Source organism: Phaenicophaeus curvirostris, chromosome 22 (assembly GCF_032191515.1).
Source record: "Phaenicophaeus curvirostris isolate KB17595 chromosome 22, BPBGC_Pcur_1.0, whole genome shotgun sequence".
Classification (NCBI taxonomy): Eukaryota; Metazoa; Chordata; class Aves; order Cuculiformes; family Cuculidae; genus Phaenicophaeus; species Phaenicophaeus curvirostris.
The window spans coordinates 7,249,307-7,267,467 of NC_091413.1; the positions used below are offsets into that span (position 1 = coordinate 7,249,307).

An 18,161-nucleotide genomic window follows, 5' to 3' on the forward strand; every position below is an offset into this window, starting at 1 on the left:
TATGATTCTATTCTATGATTCTGTGACACTGCAAAGTTGGTGTGGATCGAGGGCTTTGGGTGGGATTGGCAACTGTTTTAGGAGTGCGTCTAACACATAAAAACATTGTCAAGCCTCCCTGTTCTCGCTGGCTCGTTGCACTCTTGAACCTTGGGATCAGTCGACTCACGCAGTTGTGTTAAAAATGCGATGTGCGCCCAAAAAAGTTTGAGTCAGACGGGTTGGTTCTACACGTGCCATGGGGATCTGCACACAGGGCCTTATACACAACCCTCTTCAGGCCCCACCTTGAATGTAGAATCACAGAATCATAGAATCACCATGTTGATGATTCTATGGACCATGGTGTGACATGAGGTCATTGTCTTTTGACAACATCTTATCCTGTTATCACATAACGAAGCCCAAACGAGAGCTCTAGCAGTGGCAGTGAATATGTTTGTTTGTGTTCATTGGCAGCTCACGTTTACGTTGTCAAAGCCAAGTAATTCCAATCACAGATACGAGCTCCTGCCTTTAAGGTTTGGGTTTTAATAGTGCAAAACTGGCTTTGGGGCTGATATCCGACACGAGAGGCACCAGCCAAAGCCTCTCCTCCTGTATTCAATGAAGCTTTTTGAGTAACTGAGATGGTTTTGCCTCTCTGAATCCCTTCGTAGAACACAGAAATGTTTTAAATGGCCAATTCTTCACGTGGAGGTTGCTCAATTATCTAGAAAAATCATTTCTGTGGAAACTAACGGGGTTGGATGATGGAGTTCTGTTGCTGCGCTGACTTTTATGTTGAGGTTGGATATTTCTAATAAAGGAGTTCAGCAATGTGAAATAGCGCTGGGGAAGAATAACCTACCAACACAGTTTGAGACCTTTAGTCCTTAATCAGAAGCTCCCAGGTGATGAAGAGGGAGTTTGGGGGTGTCTTGTGCCCCATCACTTGTACAATTGATGGAAAACTCTCTGGGTCTGGCAGTTTTCACACCTGATTTGACCCAGAAGAACATTATGTTGGACAGGATTGCAGAGAAACGCTGTTTGTAACAATGTGCCGTGTTTCCATTTCTTCTGTGAAGCTGGAAAGAGTTTGATCCACGTCTGTTAGGATCCGTATCTGCAGCACAGGAGCAGCAGTGATGCTTTATTCCTTGTGTTTTCTGTAATTCCTGTCTCAAAATTATAGAACCAAGGAATGGTTTGGGTTGGAAGGGACCTCAAAGCCCATTCAGTCCCACCCGTGCCATGGGCAGGGACACCTCCCACTGGATCAGGGGCTCCAAGCCCCATCCAACCTGGCCTTGAACCCCTCCAGGGATGGGGCAGCCACCCCTGCTCTGGGCAACCTGGGCCAGGGCCTCCCCACCCTCACAGCAAAACATTTCTCCCCAAGATCTCATCTCAATCTCCCCTTTTTTAGCTGAAAACCATTCCTCTTCGTCCTTTTCCTGCAGTCTTTGATCCAGAGCCCCTCCCCAGCTTTCCTGGAGCCCCTTTCAGTCCTGGAAGCTGCTCTAAGGTCTCCCTGGAGCCTTTTCTTCTCCAGGCTGAGCAACCCCAACTCTCTCAGCCTGTCAAAGGGCTCTGTTTAAAACAATCCCCAGCAGATCTCAACATTTTTGGCAGAGCAGCTAGTTTATCATTTTCTAATTGCTTGGGATGATGTGCTTGGAATATACCTGTAAGGACTGGTGGAATCCTTAAATTCACCTTTGCTACCATGTCTCAGTTACGCTGTTTCTGGCTTTCAAGAGGCCAGTTTGGTCAGTTGGGATCAGTTCTGCGGTGCTTAAGTGTCCAGCACTTCGCTGATGTGTGTAGGCAGGGATCATCCTCTATTTTTTTTAGGAAAAGCTGCGTGAGAGAAATGTGTTTGATGTCTTCATGTTCCCTCTGACCAACCCGGACTGTTGTGTTGGGTCGGAGGGAGACCTCAAAGCCCTAGGATGAGCTGCTGATTGTTGATGTTGCCATCAGCAGGTGTTGGCGTGCGCCCTGGACTCTTTTATCGAGATGGGAATTTAAAAGGGGATATAACAAGGAATGTTTTTGTCCTAGTTGTTGAATGTTGGACCGAGGCGATCTCAGCCGGGCCAGAGGAGAGAGCCCAGGAAGATCATCACTGTGTGTGTGAAGGAGGACGTCCACCTGAAGAAGGCGGAGAACGCCTGGAAGCCAAGCCTGAAGAGAGAAAACCAAACTGAGGACCCAGAAAATGTCAAAACCCAGGTAAGAGCATTGGAATTGTAGCATCGTGGAATGGTTTGGTTGGAAGCGACCTCAAAGCCCATCCAGTTCCCACCCCTCGCCATGGGCAGGGACACCTCCCACTGGATCAGAGGCTCTAGTAGCAGGCGCTCTGAGCACAGTGGTCTGCAGGAGGAGGAGGGTGCCGGTTTGTCTTTGCTGTTGTGTAGGACAGTAAAAAGGGGGAATGAATTCCACTTGGAATCACAGCTTTTTCCTACCTTGATTATTTTTTCAGCCTGGAGTTTACATGGCAGGGCTGTATATGAAACGAGTCTAAACTGGGAACACCAGACAACCTACTACCTCTCTTCTGGAACTGGGTTTCTATTGCTGTTTCACTAAAATATTTCTGTCTCCGTTCGAAAGCAAACAACCTCAAGCCTCCAGCACAGAACTTGCTTTTCATCCCATTTTATACCACGTTTCTGCCCTGAACCTCAGCAAGACTGAGCTTCCTCTTCTCAGTTTGTCCTGCCCAGCCCAACAGTGCCACCTCTGAAGCTTTCTCTGTTTTTCTCTCCCTTCTCTCCTCCATGGGGCAGCTGTGAAGGGGCTCAAACTTGTAATTTGTAGGGTAAGTTGGGATAGTTTTGAAGGACACTGGAATTCTCTTCTTGGAGCCAGCGTTGTTGACCTAATTATTATCATGGATAGGAAATATAGTGCCCTAAAGTAAATAGAGGAGAATTGATCACCTCTAGTTGAGGGAGAAGGCAGCCACTCCATGGAAATTTGTATCTCATGGCTAAATTGAGAAGGCAGCCACTCCATGGAAATTTGTATCTCATGGCTAAATTGATATCAAAAAGGGTGTTTCGGCTGGGTGAGAGCCAGGGCTTTGTGCCTCAGTTGCACTTGAGCATTTCCAGGAATCCTACCATCAGCCTTGGCCTGTGGGAGCTGGGTTGGAACTGGAGCTGGACTGTTCCCATGTGTGTCTGTGCATAATTCAACTGTTCCTCCAGGACATCGCTTCTGTTCACCTTGAAGATGCATCCTAGCTCATTCCTGAAAGCCACCTGCTCGATTTGTGCTTAACTTAGAGTTTTCCTGTCATTTAGGAGCTGTTCCGCAAGGTACGAAGCATCTTGAACAAGCTGACGCCCCAGATGTTCAATCAGCTGATGAAGCAAGTGACAGACCTGACAGTAGATACAGAAGAGAGGCTAAAAGGAGTCATCGACCTGGTCTTCGAGAAGGCTATCGATGAGCCGAGCTTCTCGGTGGCGTATGCCAACATGTGCAGGTGTCTTGTAACGGTAAGAGCTGCCAAAGTCAAACGGGAAATTCCTCTGCACGGGTGGATGTTCTGCACCTTAACCCTACGAAATGATTGGCAGGGATATAAAAATGGCAAGAGCAGAGTTAAATGTTAGTTTCTGAATGTAAGTAAAAATAATTTACAAGCTGGATTTCTTCTACATTCGTTGGCCGTTCCTGCAGGCAGGTGGCTCTTCCTGGAGCGATGTGTTGGTTGGAGTTAAAGACGCTTTGCTCTGCCTGCTCACAAGATCATAGAATTATGGAATGGTTTGGAAGGGACCTCAAAGCTCATGCAGTCCCACCTCTGCCATGGACAGGGACACCTCCCACTGGATCAGGGGCTCCAAGCCCCATCCAACCTGGCCTTGAACCCCTCCAGGGATGGGGCAGCCACCCCTGCTCTGGGCAACCTGGGCCAGGGCCTCCCCACCTTCACAGCAAAACATTTCTCCCTAAGATCTCATCTCAACCTCCCCTCTTTCAGCTCTAAACTGTTCCCCTTGTCCTATTCCTGCACTCCCTGACCCAGACCCCCTCTCCAGCTTTCCTGGAGCCCCTTTCAGCACTGGAAGCTGCTCTTCTCCAGGCTGAAGAACCCCAACTCTCTCAGCCTGTCCTTGTATGGGAGGTTCTCCAGACCTCAGATTATCTCCGTGGCCTCCTCTGGACTCTGTCTAACCATAGGTCACATTTGAGAAGTTGAATTTCTTTCTCATTCCAAAGGGGAGCCCAAGGAGCTGCACCAGGCTCATTTTCACATACCTAATTTGGGACAAACTAACCCCAGCTCCCCAACTCCTCATGACATGCCATGAAAGAGCACGGCTCGCAAGTCCTCGGCACATAACGAGAGGGCTATCATAGAATCACCAGGTTGGAAAAGACCCACCGGATCATCGAGTCCAACCATTCCCATCAATCACTAACCCATGTCCCTCAGCACCTCGTCCCTTAAACCCCCCCAGGGAAGGTGGCTCAGGAGGGCTTTTAAACGTTGTGTCTTTTTAAGGGGTCCTGTGAATGGAAATGCAATCTGTCTCCTGGCAGAGGTGGTGTCAGCCAAGTTCTGAGTGTAACTTTGCATATAAAATGTAAAACTCTGCTGGAAATCATGACATGACGCTTAGCCGCTGTAGCCTCGTGGGCTGGGGTGGCTGAATCTGAAGAGCGCAATAAAATGCTGATGGCTGATAGGAACCCTCGCCTGTGTGTCGAGTTCAGTCCTATTTCTGCTGATGGTTTTCTTCCTTCTGCAGCTGAAGGTGCCCATGGCAGACAAACCTGGGAGCACGGTGAACTTCCGCAAGCTGCTCTTAAATCGCTGCCAGAAGGAGTTTGAAAAGGACAAGGCTGATGACGATGTCTTTGAAAAGAAACAGAAAGAACTTGAAGCTGCTACTACCGTAAGTGGAGTTTATGCCTGTAAATTTGCTGAGTTCCCTCTGAAAACAACCTCTTTGAAGATGGCAGTTGGAGCTGAGAGTTTCATTCTGTCACTGTGGCCGAGTATAATAAATATATTCGCCTTGCTTAGCAGGTTTATACCAACCTCTCTTTGTTTTTTAGGAGAAAATGAGCAAACAGGGACAACAGCAACCATAAACTGGATCTTTTGAAGTGTTCCGTGCTCTGCGAACATGTTTTTTTTAGAGCTGTTCTTCTGTTTTACAGCCAGAGGAGAAGACGCGGCTCCATGACGAGCTGGAAGAGGCCAAGGACAAAGCCCGACGGCGATCCATTGGGAATATAAAATTCATTGGCGAGCTTTTCAAACTGAAAATGCTGACGGAGGCTATCATGCACGACTGCGTGGTAAAGCTGCTGAAAAACCACGATGAGGAGTCCCTCGAGTGCCTTTGCCGCCTGCTGACAACCATTGGCAAAGACCTGGACTTTGAGAAAGCCAAGGTAGGGCACGACTGGGAGCGAGCGATGAGGCTCTCCGGGCACGACTGGAAAAATGGGTGTGGGCTGGTTTTATGTGAGGAGTCGTTTTTTCTTCAGGAATTTCTCTATGGCATAAGGAAATCATCCACTCCTCTGTGAGTGTTTCATCACGACCTGGCCTCGCTCCTTCCTCTCTGCCCCTTTGTAATAGTTTCCATCTTGTTTTCACTGCTGTTCTCCAACTGTTTGTTGTTTCCAACCGTTTCATCCAAACACACAGTCTAGAAACACTCATTTACTTTTTCCAACCGGAGTGCACCTCCAGCGTTGTTGTTTCCAAAACATTGAGCTTCCGAGTTGTTTCTTTGCCGCTTTATCTACAAAATCTTCCACTGCTTGGGTTAGATCTTAACCCCACTCTCATTAGGTTGCCTAAACCCCCACCTTGACCCTTGGTGGATGCATTTATTTTGTGTCATCATCATCTCCAGCTCTGCTGGAATGAAGCAATTGTTTTGCAGCTGCAGCTCTCCAGCATCCTCCTCCCTATTTTCCAACCGTTGCTTCTGCAGCACCGAGCGTTACGCACTCGATGAGCCTCTCTTGGCACGGGCAATCTGCTGCTCCTTCGTGAAGGCCAAGCTTGGGTTGAAAAGCAGCCCAAGAGTTTTGCCAGAAATCACTCGGTCTCAGCTCTGAGACAAACTGAGCTTATTGTTTTCAGCTGCCTGGGGAAGGGAGTTCCCTTACGGTGCGCTGGGTCGCAGGGATCGATCCTGATGCTTATGGGGAAACAGCTTCCCAAAGGGTTTTGTGAAGCATTGACCAAACCATCCTGGTTCCCCTCCAATCCCCCAGGCTCAATCCACTGCGCAGCTTGCGTGTTATCGATGCAGGTTTGAACGTGTTGGGAGCAGGGATTAAATTTCCATGTGCTTTGGGAAGAAAAGGGACTTTAAGCGGTAGCTGAGGTCATGCTGGAGGAGTCCTGGATGCTGTTTTCATCGTTGTGAGCATGGAAAGGCTGTAAAAGCCAATATTTTGGTGCACTGCAGCCTCAAGCCCTGGCACCGCGGAGCACGGAGCCTGCAGGGAAGAGCCTCCAGATGCCGTGTTACCCGCTGGGAGAATCTGCCCCTGCCCCGTCCTTGCAATTTGTTATTTCTATTAAGATCGAGGGAGAATCCGTTGTTTATTTTCTGTCAACGGGGTAGATATTTTATTACGCGTTTCTGTTGAAGCTAAAGCATTAGCGATCATTATGATTAAAGCTTCTGGACAAAATCCACTTCAAATATTTTCCCCGTCATTCCTCACTTTGGAAACATTTGCTGAGAGCTGAAACTTTCCAAGGCAAAGCCAGAACCAAATTTTCATAGGGTTTTTCTTGTTTGTTTAAGAGTTTTGCCAGGTTTTAGTGAAGGGAGTGGGAAACATTTTATAAAACTGCCCTGAAGCTTTTGATTTAAAACAGCCGGAGCCTGCGTTTTTGAGGGCAAAGGCTTTTTAGAGCCTGGCAAATCAAATTCAGATCTAACAGAGGCTTCTCTTAATGAGGCCATTTCATGTCTTGGTGCAAACTGAGCTGAAATGCAAATGTGGAACACACGGATAATGATGTTTCTCTTGTGTAGCCTCGCATGGACCAGTATTTTAATCAGATGGAGAAGATTGTGAAAGAGAGGAAAACGTCTTCAAGGATTCGGTTCATGCTCCAGGATGTAATAGACCTAAGGCTGGTAGGTACCAACTCAAGTAAGTAGAACAACATTTCCCTTTCATGTCCAGGCTGGAAGAGTTCTCAAGGAAGAGCAGGGATTTTCAGTGTTTGTGGCAGAAGTGAGGTGTTAGGGGAGATCTGAGCCCCTTATCCCAAAAGTCTGGCTGGTTAAAGACGAGGAATCTCTCCATTTTGCCTGGTTGAAGGCTGAGGTTGGTAGGGAGACGATTGAACTGTGTGTACCGGGTGTTTTGGTTCTGCGTAACGTTGGGCGCATTCTCCCGCTGGCTCCTGGTGCTTGAGCTTTTCCCGCAGGAGGGGTTTGGGTGGTTTTCCCCACAGCATCCTCAGTGCTTTTCTACGTCCGTCACGCTGCTTTGCTGCCTTCGTTTCCGCACGCTCTGGGCGTTACCGTGTCCTGCCAGCACTTACTCGTGCTCCGGGCTGGGGACCCGAGTGAGGGGGCTGGTTATAAGTCCTGAGCAGTTTTACCTGTACCTCAAATATCTCCTGTGAAGCTGGTTTGGGGTTTAGTGGAGGCCAAAGTCCCTGTTTTGGCTGCAGGGTGCACAAATATAATTATCCTGAAGGTTGGAATGAGGCTGTAGGGAGATGAAGAGCCAGTCTGGATATTCTGGGATGGATGGATCTGTACAGGGTACGGTTCAACAGGCACATCAAGTGGTGGAAATGTTTTGTGGAGAGACAGCTCCACCCTCTCTGCTGTCACGATCCCTGGAGCACCATCTCTTCTCACATCTTTGTATTTAGGGTTCCATATTTTCCCTCAAACCTGGAGGAAGGGCTCCAGTGAGCATGGTCAGTAAGAAATGGATTGAGAGTTGCAGCCTTTTGTCCAACTCTTTGTCCAAAGCCTCCCTTTTGTCCAACTCTTTCCTTGGAAGAATGAAAATCTGGGAACGTGCAGGATGCTAGGAGTTAAAATGTCTTGAATTCAGTCTTGCCTCTCCAACATCAGGTCTTCACCGCAGCCTCTGTTCTCTCCTAAAACCAATCCCACACCCCGCACACCGGAGTGCGTAGCTGTGCCCGGTGCTGCTGGGATAATCAGGTCCACATGGATAAACCAGCTCCACAAAGTTTTCTGCGGTCCCTCATGGAGCAGCCCCAGCTCCGAGATGTTACAGGGTGGGATGATGAGGCCCCTTTCGCAGGGTTCAGGATCCCCCGTGTACGATGCTCCCCTGAAATTATCCCTGAGCACGTGTTTCCTTCTCTCCTAGTGCAACTGGGTGTCACGGAGAGCAGACCAGGGCCCCAAGACCATCGAGCAGATTCATAAAGAAGCCAAGATTGAAGAGCAGGAAGAACAGAGGAAGGTCCAACAACTCATGACCAAAGAGAAGAGGAGACCGGGTAAAGTAAAAGCTGGCTGATCGTTTCACTCATTTCCCATGCAGTGGCCATAGTGGGAATCCCACAGAAAAGAAAAAAAACCTTTTTTTCCTAAGTGTAATGAGTGGTGGCAATTGGAGCCTGGTTCTGTCTGAGGCTGGAGAAGGAACAGAGTTGTTCTGGATTGGCTGTGTGGATTTTCTGGGGGCAGATCCCTCGGGATCACAGGCCATTAGTGCTCAAGTTTTGCATTCGTGCAAACCATGTTTGATTTTGTCATGGGCTGCCAGAAACCTGTTCGAACAAGCTGCTCCGTAGGAGTCGCCTTTGCCATCCAGTCCTGCTTGCAGCAGCAGCTAATTTCAAGAGTAACCGTGTTGTCTTTACCTTTTAAAGCAGGGAGGTGTTGATTCAGCAGGAGAAATTGTCTTGGCACTAAGTTAAGTTGCTCCCAGCACTTGAGGTTGGCACCTCCTGAAGATAGATTTGGAGTGACTGGGACAGAGCAAGGCGAGGAGAGAGTCACCTTTGAGATCCTTTAATAAGGATTGTCAAATGACAGTGAAAACAAGGCGTGGAGAAAACACACATAGACTCTGTTTTAATTATCCTGAAGCTGACATCACGAGGAGGAGAGGAACCCGGGGCTGCCTAGGTCTGTGTCCAGCCCAGTCCTGCTGAAATCTGTGCCACAAGGGCGGCTTTCGGTTAACGAAGGCACTGTCGTCTGCTCCTTCGCTGAGCTTTTCGGTGCACAGGTTGTGTGGCCACATCCAGGTCACAATAACACACTGGGAAACCTAACCAGGGAGAATCACTACCAAAACCAGCCCTGGGAAGTACTGAGATCTTTTATATCCAGGCTATTTTGTAACAATAAAATCAGGCAAGGTGGTAGTGCCATCGCGGTCTGAAGAAGCACTCTGAAAGACGTGATTTCTGCACAAAATTGCACTGAGGCCCAGCAGAAATGTGCCATATTTTCCTCCTCCTGCTGAACTCTGAGATGAGGGCCTGCATTCTTCCACTGGAGCAACTGGGATGAGCTAAGGGCGGTTGTGTTTGTCGTGCTGCAGGTGTCCAGCGGGTCGACGAAGGCGGTTGGAACACTGTGCAGGGGGCAAAGAACAGCAGGGTGCTGGACCCCACCAAGTTCCTTAAAATCACCAAGGTAGGTGCCAGGGTGAGACTCCTTCAGAGCAACAAAAAACGAGGGTTTTGTCTTACTGTGTCTGTTGAGGAACAATCATCATGGTGTTTGCAGGTCAAAACTTGAGGTTTGGGATTTTTAAAATCTCTGGAATTAGTGTTATGCTTAAATAAAGCCCAAAGGAAGACTCTGTTGTCTTCTGAATGTTCCTGTTTGCTTGTGGGCACACCCTTTGTCTCAGGTTCATAACGTCCCTTGGCGTTCTCCAGGAGACCCCAGGAGTACTCCAAGTTGGAAAATCTGTATTTTATTAAATGATGGAAGGGGAATTTGGATTGGGGCATCATCTGCAATGGTGCAGTACATTGTGTGGCTGTTGGGGAGGCATTGCAAACTCCTTTCAGAGTGAAATCCCTTGCTGACCCAGTTCTCAAGACCTTGTTCTGATGCTGCTGCTTAATAGAATGAGGAGGCCAAGTTGAGTTTGATAAGAAAACCTTCCTGATGTATCACAGATAGCAGCACTCAAGGCTTGGAAGGTTCAAGCAGTACAAGAAATGCTGTGTTCACGTTTACAATGTTCCTGGACTTTGATCCGGTGCAGCTGCATCACTCAATATGTGTTAAACTCATTTGCTCGTCCTCCAGATTTGCATCTTCTTGTTATTTTACCATTGAGGTGGTGATTTGGGGACATTAATTTCAGGCTGCAGGTTAGACAGCCCTGGAGGTTTTTTTACTGATCATAGAATCATAGAATCACCAGGTTGGAAAAGACCCATCGGATCATCGAGTCCAACCATTCCCATCAAATACTAAATCTCCCAAACAGCTTTGGGATTTCTCGCCAAGGGAAGCTCCATCTTTCACATAAATCAGGGAGCTTCCTAGATATTCCCTGGTCCCAGTTAATGTCACTCTCCTTGCATTTGACTCTCAAGGCTGTAAAGCAAAACCTGGACAGACCGTAGCCCTTCTGCAGATCAGACTCAGTTTGTTCCTTGTCAAAGTCAGAAAACAGACTCCAAAACATAATGAGCAGGAGGGACTCAGCCTGCCTTGGTCTGGCCTTACAGCTCACCTGGCATCCGCTGAGTACAAGAGCAGCACATGCAGAGCTGGCTCCTCAGCAGCCGCGTTGTTGGAGGGAGAAAGGAGCTCGCACAGAGAAACCTGCAGGGTCACAATCTCCTTGTCGATAAATTCTCCTGCTGAGCACTGTAAAATCAATGTTCCTCTCTTGTCACACACTTTTTCCCTCCCAAGTTCTCCCTTCACTGTCGTTCTTTCCCCGCTGGGTTCTGTTTGTTACCACTCAGATTCCCAGGACCGGTAGGTGGAGCCGACAGCAGGGCCATTTGTTCATCACAAACCAACGGAACGTCTTTCATGTACTGAGATACTGCGCTTTTTCCTCTTCACTGAGCTTCATCGTTCCCAGTAAAAAGAAATTCCTGGTCATTGTGCACGCGTTTCACTGACACTTTGGAAGAGGCTGTTCGTGACGCATCCTCTGTGTCTGGTTCCCTCTTCCAAAACTGGGTTCAAGTGTGTTTTGTATTCACAGGAGAGGATTATTGCCAAAAATACTGTGTTTGTGACTAAGACCTTTGGTTTCCTCTCGTGACGGTGTGTCTTGATGTGTTTTACAGCCCACGATAGACGAGAAGATTCAGCTTGTGCCTAAGGCCCAGTTGGGCAGCTGGGGAAAGGGCAGCAGTGGTGGAGCAAAGGCGAGCGAGATGGGTAAGTCAGGACAGGGCCTCACCCTCCAACTGTCTTTGATCAGCGCGGGTTTGGGGGTGACGGCTCCTCTGGGTGTGCGACTGCCCGGGGAGCAGGATTCCAGTGGGGCAGGACCAGCATTTTCCCTTCCATTCTCTCCCCAACGCTCCCAAAGCTGAAGTGATTTTATGATGCCACGGTGTCAGCAACTTCTGACCGTGTTGTTTCTCTTCTCTGTGATTCCTTTCCCATCTCCCAGACTCCTTACGACCAAGTGCCACTAGTTTGAACCGATTTTCTGCACTGCAGCCTCCAGTCTCATCTGTATCTGCCTCATCCGCATCCTCAGAATTAGACTCTCGCAGGGCCTTAACTAGGTAAGCGCCGCGTGGTTTGTCTGTACGCCTGCGCTTCTCACTCGCTCTTTTCACTCCCAGCACGCAGAGGGAAGGGAATTTCATGGAGTTTCCAGGAGTGGCTGGGTCCTTCCCCACCCCCAGCGTTCTTCGAGCTAACTTAAAACACATGCATCTTTTATAACATCGTAGAAGAGATGGGTGGTGTTAATTTTTAAAGCCATTGCGGTGACTGTTTTCATCTCTGCTTTCCAGTTGCCCTTTAGCTGAAAGATGCATTTGCTGGTGGTTTCTAGCAGGCTGAAAACGCTTCAGATAAAATATTCTGATAAATAGGTGTGCCGGCTGGGTTCAGCAGCCATGGATTCACCAAGTCAGTAGGTTTATTTACCAGAAAACCATGCCTGAAGCCTTCCAGAAATTCAGCAAGGCTCTGAAAAGCCCAGCCTGTCCCTCCCATGGTGCGTGCGTAAGGCAGGGCAGCGCTCCGCACACCCCGATTTCAGCAGGGCTACAGCCGCTCCAGCTTGTGGCATAAAACATGTATTAACTCTGAATAATTTATTAACTCCAGGCAGGGTTTATGAAGGTTCAGCTCAGTTAAAATGGCACCGGTTCTTCCTGTCAGCACACACCAGTGGCCGGGCTGTTTCCTTGGGTTTGTCCCTCCTATTGCACCTAAAACCCCAGCTTATCTGGAGATGATTCCATTTTGGTGTCATAGATTCATGGAATGGTTCGGGTTGGAAAGGACCTCAAAGCTCTTGCAGTCCCACCTGGATCAGGGACACCTCCCACTGGATCAGGGGCTCCAAGCCCCGTCCAACCTGGCCTTGAACCCCTCCAGGGATGGGGCAGCCACCCCTACTCTGGGCAGCCTGGGCCAGGGCCTCCCCACCCTCACAGCAAAACATTCCTCCCCAAGATCTCATCTCAACCTCCCCTCTTGCAGCTCAAAACCCTTCCCCCTCATCCTATCCCTGCACTCAAAGAGCCCCTCCCCAGCTTTCCTGGAGCCCCTTCAGGTGTTGGAAGGCTGAACAACCCCAACTCTCCCAGCCTGTCCTCACAGCAGAGGTTCTCCAGCCCTCGGATCATTGCTGTGGCCTCCTCAGGACCCGTTCCTATGGTTTCATCTCCTTCTTGTGTTGGGGATTCCAGAACTGGACACAGGACTCCAGGTGGGGTCTCACAAGAGCAGAGGGTGAGATGCCCTTCTTACTCATTAATACAGAAATTAGTAGGACACATCCTTGTCACCAGTTGCAGCCTTCACTGTTCTGGAACTATTTTTCAATAAATGGGTAAAAAAATACCCTGTTCACACCATTTCATAGTAAGGTAGCACCTTTACATTATGAAATTCACTGACCAACATGTAAGGCAGGCATGGTAAGGACTTACTGCCTCTCCCTGTCTTCTCTAGGAAGCCTTGCCCTGCCTGCCCACTGTGGGGATATTTGTGTGTGAGTCTCTTAAGACCTGAGTTAGTTTTTGATTCTGTTCTGTGTGGCCTCAACTGTAAAAGGTCAAAACAGCGATCCTGCTGGGTCTGGGTTGCGGTTTTCCTTGCAGTTACTGTAAAGGGGCACAACAACCCTGAGCAGCTCCAGACTAGGAGAAGTCTGGCTGGAAAGTGCCTGGAGGAGAAGGACCTGGGGGTGTTGGTGACAGCGACTGAACATGAGCCAGCAGTGGCCCAGGTGGCCAAGAAGGCCAATGGCATCTTGGCTTGGATCAGACACGGCGTGGCCAGCAGGGCCAGAGAGGTTCTTCTCCCTCTGGACTCAGCACTGGTGAGACCGCTCCTAGAATCCTGGGGTCAGTTCTGGGCCCCTCACCACAAGAAGGATGTTGAGGCTCTGGAGCGAGTCCAGAGAAGAGCAACGAAGCTGGTGAAGGGGCTGGAGAACAAGAGGAGCGTCTGAGAGAGCTGGGGGTGTTTATCCTGGAGAAGAGGAGGCTGAGGGGAGACCTCATTGCTCTCTCCAGCTCCCTGAAAGGAGGTTGTGGAGAGGAGGGAGCTGGGCTCTTCTCCCAAGGGACAGGGGACAGGACGAGAGGGAATGGCCTCAAGCTCCGCCAGGGGAGGTTCAGTGGACATTAGGAAAAAATTTTTCATGGAAAGGGTCATTGGGCAGTGGCAGAGGCTGCCCAGGGAGGGGGTTGAGTCCCCTTCCCTGGAGGGGTTTAAGGGACGGGTGGATGAGGTGCTGAGGGACATGGGTTAGTGATTGATGGGAATGGTTGGACTCAGTGATCCGGTGGGTCCTTTCCAACCTGGTGATTCCATGGCTCTACGAAAGCTCTCCACTCGTGCGTTACCAGCGTTGCGAGCAGGTTTACTCATACCATAACCCTTAAGCACATGTGGTTTTGTTCCGCAGTCGCGGGAGCACGGGCAGGGAGAAGAACGACAAACCTCTTCCGCCTTCCCTCTCCCGCCCCAACACCTTCCTACGGGGCAGCAGCAGTAAAGAGCTGCTGCTCGACAACCAGGCGCAGGAGGAGCAGCGGAGGGAGATGCTGGAGACGGTGAAGCAGTTAACGGGTGGCATGGAAGTGGACAGGAACAGCACAGAAGCAGAGAGGAACAAAGCCAAGGAATCTGGTAAGCGGCTCTCATGCTCAGGGAATCTTGCTGGATGTGTGAAAAGGCGTAAGGGAACAATCCACCCTAAAAGATGACAGATTTCTGGGCAGTGGGGTGAGGACTCAGCCCGCAGCGACGCAGCATCACGCCGGATAGCTGTGATCTGCCTCCCAGCAGTTTGTAACACAACCAGTTCACACAGGCCTTGGAGCTACCTCCTCTCACCAGCTCCTCCTTAGGATTCTTGCAAGTTGAAAGGCTGGAGATGCCAGCAAACCAACACGGCGTGGGCTGGCCTGCTCAGACCCTGTTGCTCTTGCTGCTGGTTTCTGGGTTAGAAGTCCCCAAGAGCGGCATCAGTTCTGCAGAAATGCTTCTTTTATGCCCGAGGATGTCATGTCTGCCTTTTCCAAACATTTCCCAGTGATGTGGGTCTGGAACAGACCGTGCACGATATGCTTTTAGCGCTGCATCGTTGCCAGCCCTCATTCTGAGCAGGTGGCAGGGTTTGTATTAGCTCTCCCGGGGGTGCCACAGCTCCCCCTCTTCACTCCTGGTGGCTTGAGCTGATCTGTTAGCGAGAATATAACAACGTTCCCTGAGGACAGAACCTTGGTTCTGCTCCTTCCTTGGGAAACATCTAGGAAATGCTGCAGCAAGGAATGCATCTCCACTGCCTCCACACAGCACGTGCTCCCCCTGAGCTGTGAGGCTTCTGAAGGAGCTTTCTTGAGGCACTGAGGTTTCGGGGATGCAGTCAGATTGCTTTGGGTTGTTGCCTGTTGCAGTCCACATGTTTTAGACTTGCAGCCTGCTGTTAACAGCTGAAAGTTCAGTTATTTAATGTTGTTCGAGGTGCTGCATCCCTTGTCACTGCCAACTGAGTTTCTCCGAGCAGGTTGATTTATAGAAACACACGGGGGATGTAGCCAAGAAAGGAGCGACCCGTGCCCGGTTATGGGACAAGGAACATGTGACTGTTCTTTCCAGAATGTCCTCTCTGAAAGTGATGCCAATTTTCCTTTTCCAAACATGGTTTTTTCTTATCTTTCTACCAGCCAAGCCGGAAGCTCCCCCAGCTCCAGCACAAGAAAAGCCTTCGCTATCAGAAGAGGAAATAGAGAGGAAATGCAAATCTATCATTGATGAGTTCTTGCATATTAATGATTTTAAGGTAAGCAAGATGAAAGCCTCCCTTGCTCAAGTCCCTCAGACTTTTCTGCAATGTTTTCTGTCCAGGAACAGGGTCTATGTAAGCACCCAGCTCACACAGAGGGAACAGAGTTAGTGGGGCTTGTTGAAATCTGGGCAGCAGCAGCAGCTCCACGAGAGCTTTTAGGGCTTTTAGTCCCTCCCGCTTGTTTTCTGCCCTGTTAGGAACAGGAAAAATAGCCCAGCGTGTGTGTTTTGAGTGGCAGGATGGATGTGTATCTGTCATGAATCACTGAGCAGCTCCATAATAACAGCAATTTTTGAAGCAGAAAAGCTAGTGGGAAAATAAACTGAGGTTTTCGTTAAGTTATCAAAGCATGTGCCGTTCTGATCCAGAGGCAGATAAAGCGATACTAAATATTGAACAAACCACTCTGGAGTATTTTTAATAAACATTGAACATTACTGAGCAGCTGTCATCACTTTCTAGTTAAAGGCTGGTGTTTTGTTTCCCTCGTAAATGGGTTTGCGTCTTGCTCAGGGAGTTTGCAGGAAGGATGATGTTTGCTGCAAAGCTGGTTGGGCTGATCTTTTGCTGAAATGAGATTTAAAAACCTGCCAGGTTTGAAACAGCAGCACTGGGGAATTGGAACCTGAAGAGCAGAGGTGCAGCTAGCCCTTCGTAGGGCTTCCAGTTAAAGTCACGGAATCACAGGCTTGTTTAGGTTGGAAAAGAGCTTTGAGATTATTGAGTCCAAACGTAAACCAAACAGTGCCAAGTCTACCACTTCCCTGAGTGCCTCATCTACACAGCTTTTCAACCCCTCCAGGGATGGAGACTCTACTGCTGCCCTGGGCAGCCTCTGCCAGGGCTTGACAACCCTTTCAAGGAAGGAATATATCCTAATATCCAACCTAAACCTCCCCTGGTGCAACTTGGGGCTGTTTCTGTTCATCCCGTCCCGTGTCCCTTGGGAGCAGAGCCCAGCACCCACCTCACCACAACCTCCTCTCCAGGAGCTGCACAGAGCGATGAGGTCTCCCCTCAGCCTCCTCTTCTCCACGATAAACCCCCCCAGGTCCCTCAGCCGCTCCCACGACCCCTGTTCTCCAGCCCCTTCCCAGCTCCGTTCCCTTCTCCGGATGCGCTCCAGCCCCTCAGTGTCTTTCTGGAATATCCTTACAGTGGTTTGTTTTGGGTTCACATCTGGTTATCAGGAGAAATTATTAACTCCTGGCTTGGAGGAAAGTTTTGATGCTCCTTGTGCCCCCATGCGGGCCTGGCAGTCGCAGCAGGAGGAGCTGGGGATGGTCTGGCTGCTTAACAAAGGAATTGTTAAGCAACAGCCTTCAAAGTTTGCCCCTGGCTTCTGGGGCTGCTTCCATTCCTCCATGTGTGAATACAGTGGTTGTTTTTATGGCTGGATGGAAATAGAGGTGAATTGTGTTAGGCAAGTGCACCTCCGGTTAACGAAGTACGTCAGCTTGAGCAGCTCGTTTGCGTTAAGGGTTTACTTAATGGTTGTAAATCCTCAGGTGCAGCATGCAGCAACACTTCTGACTATTTCAGCTTGTGCTCATGCTAGCGGGGCCGTGTGTGAGTGTGTTGATGTGGCAGAGAGCAGAGGAGCAGCCGTTCCCCGTGGGTTTGGTCTGCAGCCTTTAACCTGACTGTGAATTAAAACTGCTGAGCTCGTCTGCGAAGATCTTTGCTGATGATAGTGGAGATTTTTGGAGTGTGACATTGAGCGCATTTCTGAAAGTCTCTATTTATGTCTTTTATTTGCTTAGGGTGCAAAATGCACATGCCAGAAAGTAGAAGCTCGATAAAGAGGAGATTTTCCTCCACCAGTTTTCTGCTGCTCTCCGTGGGGTGGGTCTGTAGCGCAGGCGTTTCTCAACTCTGGTCAGTAGTGGATCCAACCTGACATCCTCTTTCTGACCTGGCTTGCTATTTGATGAAATAATACGCATTTTGACGGCATCCAGAAAGCAATTCCCATCCTTTCACTGAGCAGCCAAACTGTACCCTAGAGTGTGATTGTGTGTTTTAAAAACTCTTGCTGTGTGGTGTAAATTCTCATCTTTCTTTTTATTGTTACTGAGTTCCCATCTCAGGGCTGATCTGTGTTGAGCTTCCACAGCCTCGTTCAGCACCTTTGCCTGCAGCTCCACCAAAAACTGGGGTTTTTTTTCCCCTCTTTTATAGTAGAAAATGCTCTTCTGCCCCATTTTGTGATGGTTTTGGTTCCTGTTTGTTTTGGAACAGGAAGCGATGCAGTGCGTGGAGGAGCTGAGCGCCCAGAACCTGCTGCCTGTGTTCGTGCGGGTGGGAGTGGAGTCGACGCTGGAGAGGAGCCAGATCACCAGGGATCACCTGGGCCAGTTACTGCACCAGCTGGTGCAGGCCGGCAAGCTCAACAAGCAGGATTTCTTCAAGGGGTTCGTATTCTATGCCTAGAGACTGGGTGCTTTTCTTAAACAGTCATCGCAGATGAGCAGGGGGTTGGATTTAGCCTCCTGCCTTGATTATTTAGTCTCCTGCCTCCTCCAGGTGTTTGTTTTGAAGGTGGTTTTTCACCTGGGTGTATTTATAAGCAATAGAATTATCATAATGCATTTTTAAGTATTGCAAACGTTGTAGTGACTGGAAATATTTTTGTATTGATAGGAGTATTTATTCCTAAGCCCGTAAGTAGGTGGGGATTGAAATGCGTG

The 18,161-nt window shown here is 49.2% G+C and overlaps 1 protein-coding gene across 20 annotated transcripts in view; it reads left to right on the forward strand.

Moving 5' to 3' along the window:
* Positions 1-18,161, forward strand: part of EIF4G3 (eukaryotic translation initiation factor 4 gamma 3) — a 152,705-nt gene that overhangs the window by 121,642 nt on the left and 12,902 nt on the right. For 19 of the 20 annotated variants that reach the window (XM_069874857.1, XM_069874865.1, XM_069874868.1 and 16 more), the window contains 12 exons: positions 2,050-2,220; positions 3,303-3,500; positions 4,761-4,907; positions 5,176-5,412; positions 7,026-7,130; positions 8,356-8,488; positions 9,544-9,638; positions 11,270-11,363; positions 11,602-11,719; positions 14,086-14,309; positions 15,350-15,465; positions 17,713-17,885. In XM_069874857.1, coding sequence (XP_069730958.1) covers positions 2,050-2,220; positions 3,303-3,500; positions 4,761-4,907; positions 5,176-5,412; positions 7,026-7,130; positions 8,356-8,488; positions 9,544-9,638; positions 11,270-11,363; positions 11,602-11,719; positions 14,086-14,309; positions 15,350-15,465; positions 17,713-17,885 — 1,811 coding nt within the window. Of the gene's footprint in view, positions 1-2,049; positions 2,221-3,302; positions 3,501-4,760; positions 4,908-5,175; positions 5,413-7,025; positions 7,131-8,355; positions 8,489-9,543; positions 9,639-11,269; positions 11,364-11,601; positions 11,720-14,085; positions 14,310-15,349; positions 15,466-17,712; positions 17,886-18,161 lie in introns of those variants that run through there. The other variant, XR_011338996.1, reaches the window with a different exon arrangement.